The 2,836-nt window shown below is 48.2% G+C and overlaps 1 protein-coding gene across 2 annotated transcripts in view; it reads right to left on the reverse strand.

The window, feature by feature from the left end:
• Positions 1–2,836, reverse strand: part of LOC100749386 (band 3 anion transport protein) — a 45,336-nt gene that overhangs the window by 5,871 nt on the left and 36,629 nt on the right. For both annotated transcript variants that reach the window (XM_012381819.3, XM_033318832.1), the window contains 4 exons: positions 2,789–2,824; positions 2,192–2,273; positions 1,656–2,021; positions 1–205 (listed from right to left, as the gene is read on the reverse strand). In XM_012381819.3, the coding sequence (XP_012237242.1) occupies positions 1–205; positions 1,656–2,021; positions 2,192–2,273; positions 2,789–2,824 (689 nt within the window). The remainder of the gene's footprint in view (positions 206–1,655; positions 2,022–2,191; positions 2,274–2,788; positions 2,825–2,836) is intronic.

Here is a 2,836-nt window from a genome sequence, read left to right on the forward strand (position 1 = left end):
GTGCCGCCTCATTCCCCGCGGATCGTCGCTTCTGTGCGACTCCAGGTCGTCGATGTCCAATTCCTGCAGGGTACTCGCCTCTTCCGGTTGCACGCTCACTCTCCTGGTGAAGACGCTCGAGCCATCCGGGAGGCCGGCTCCCGATCGCTTCCTCCATTGCGGGTCCTCTTGGAGCGAGTACTTGCGCGACTTGTGATGGTGTCTTCTGCAACGTACAATTCAACCAATTTGTTACGCGTTCCGCCGCTATCGATGACGACTGCGTCGCATGTGCGCTGCTGTTATATCGCGATCGTCGGTCAGGGTTAGAGCAAATGTGATTTATGTTTCGTCAAGAGACGAGCACAGCTACGAATAACGTCTATTTCGTTAACTCGGAGTGCGCGTGCCAGAACTGTTTTCGTGCTTTGTGCTGGCAGTTGGTCTATCTCGTCATCGACACAAATCAAGAGCAAGCGTTAGCCGCGGGACAAGTATTCATCACCTGATATTTAAAGAGTGGGTGCGTGATTGTGACACGTGTAAACTGCGTTTCTGCGGAGTGTTCGAAACGCTGCGAATCTTTAATAGCGCTGCACTATATATATATATATATATATATATATATATATACACATATATATCGATGAGATCTGACTAGAAAATCGATGAGACGTGTCGAAGCGTTCGCACGCACGTGTATCGTCGTATGTTAAGGGAAACTCAAACAAGTACTTTTTCATTTGTTCCACATGACCGATGTGCAGGGTGTAGCGGTCCGGACGATAATCGAAACCCAAGGACATGGCGGAAGAAAGAAGAGATCGTTACATACGTAGCACTGCGGTCACCGTGAGACGGAGACGCGATCGGATTAATTAGAACAGCACGAAGACAGTGGCCTCAAGCAACAGACTGTTGTTGGGCGCTCGCAAAGTCTGCGTGAAACTCTGGCCGAAGGCCATGGCATTAGACAATAATTGCAAATTGGTTCGCGATTCCTTCCGCTAAATATTATGTCATAGAACCGTCTAACGCTGAAAGCGCGCCGAAATGTCCCCACCCTTCGCGTCCTATCTTTCTCGGTACATTAATCAAAGAATCGAATATCCGCTCCTACCGATAGCGTTTAACGTGCGCGGGTTTTTCTCTCGATTCGAAAGACACGTGCGGTACATAGTTAGCGAATATATACGGCAATTTGCACGCGCCTAGACAACTACGCAACTGTGCCGAAGAATACAGAAATAGGACGGTACGGACAGCGTTTGTTTGGTCGTTGACATCGAGTACATGACACGTATGGTCGTTATTAACCGAGTAATCCGAGCTTACAAATGCCATATGAAAATCGTCGCGTTTGCGTTCCGACTAATTTCTTTGGCGGTAACGCGGGACCATCGCGGTTGATGCTTTCGTGTACGTAATTGCTGAAATACGATGTACACGACGACGTTGAACCGGCTTTCGTGCCGTATGAAAATTAGCCAGGAACGTCCGGGTCGGTCGTTACGAGCAAATTATCGTCAATTCGTCCGACGTTTTAACGGATGATCCCTGTTCTCTCTGTTCGTCTTTCCACAAAATCCAGCCTTTTTACTTTCTACCAGGCCTCTTTTACCTGTGTCACAATCGCGACCTTGCAAATTCATCGATATTCCACGCTTACGACTTACTTGTGCTCGTGTTTCTGATGCCTGCGACACTTGCGATCTTCGTCGTGGTTCACGGCTACACCTACGCTCGGTACCTCGTCCCTTTTGAAGGTAGGCACCTCCTCTTCCTTGATTTTTTCGAATTGTACTCGCGGACTGCCAATGGTGGGACTGTCGCTGATACCGGAAGCAGCCCTCTCCGAGATCGGCGCCTCGCTCTCGCTGCTCGCTACGTTCTCCGTTTCTTCGGTCGTCTCTTCATCCACGTTGTGCACACTCGACGAGTACAATCCGTTGTCCATCGCGTCCGTATCTTGTCCACCGCCATTTCCTGTCAACACCTGGCCGTTCTCTTCTTCCGGGCCAACCTCCGTCGTGGATCCTTCGCTGTAGACACGAAACACGCGCCATTTCCTTCACTGTTTTACTTGGCCATTTAATTGCTATTTTAACTCAAAGCGAAATCGCCAAGCTCGCAATACGATTCGTACGTAAACGTAAGAACGCCGTCGTTATCAACGAGGCAATTCGATTTCTCTTATCGGAGGATGACTTACGGTGAAAGGTGTCGTCGCATAGACCTGGAATGAAGGCTTTTCAAGGGCATGTGCGGATGGGGATAGCTTCTTTTCCGATGCTCTGCAATAAAACCATCGAACGAATACGCTTTTACGCGAGCAAAGGTGTTGGCAGTTTGGTTAAGCGATTGCCCTAACATCCCACTGTCGCGTAATCCCCGTAAAATATACGTACAACATCTGTGATTTACGACACACGTACGAATTAACCGGGGAATAAAATAGGACTAGAAAGACGCATGAATCTCGTTGGCAATATTATATAAAAGTATAAATAATGTTGCGGTGTGGCAGTATTGTTTTAACCTTGGACCGCGAGAAAAATTGATTTACGTAACTGTTTTCTGTGTGCCGGAATCGGAAACGATGAATTATTGCCATCGTGAGTTACGTGCAAAAGCTACAAAAGCTGCGTACGTTTCGCTGGTGAAATCGTGGCAGCGTAAAATATTCCGTTGGCAACTAAGTGATTGCGCATTTCGTCATTAGATGGTATCGACAGAATCCGCGATCGCTTAGTTGCCAAGCCAATAAATGGAATTTCGACGCGAACGAAGGTTTCAGAGGATCACGTACGGTTGAAGTCGCGATCTCCATATCGCGACGATGGTCCTCGTTCTCGAT

The sequence above is a fragment of the Bombus impatiens genome, unplaced genomic scaffold (assembly GCF_000188095.3).
Source record: "Bombus impatiens unplaced genomic scaffold, BIMP_2.2 scf_0019, whole genome shotgun sequence".
Classification (NCBI taxonomy): domain Eukaryota; kingdom Metazoa; phylum Arthropoda; class Insecta; order Hymenoptera; family Apidae; genus Bombus; species Bombus impatiens.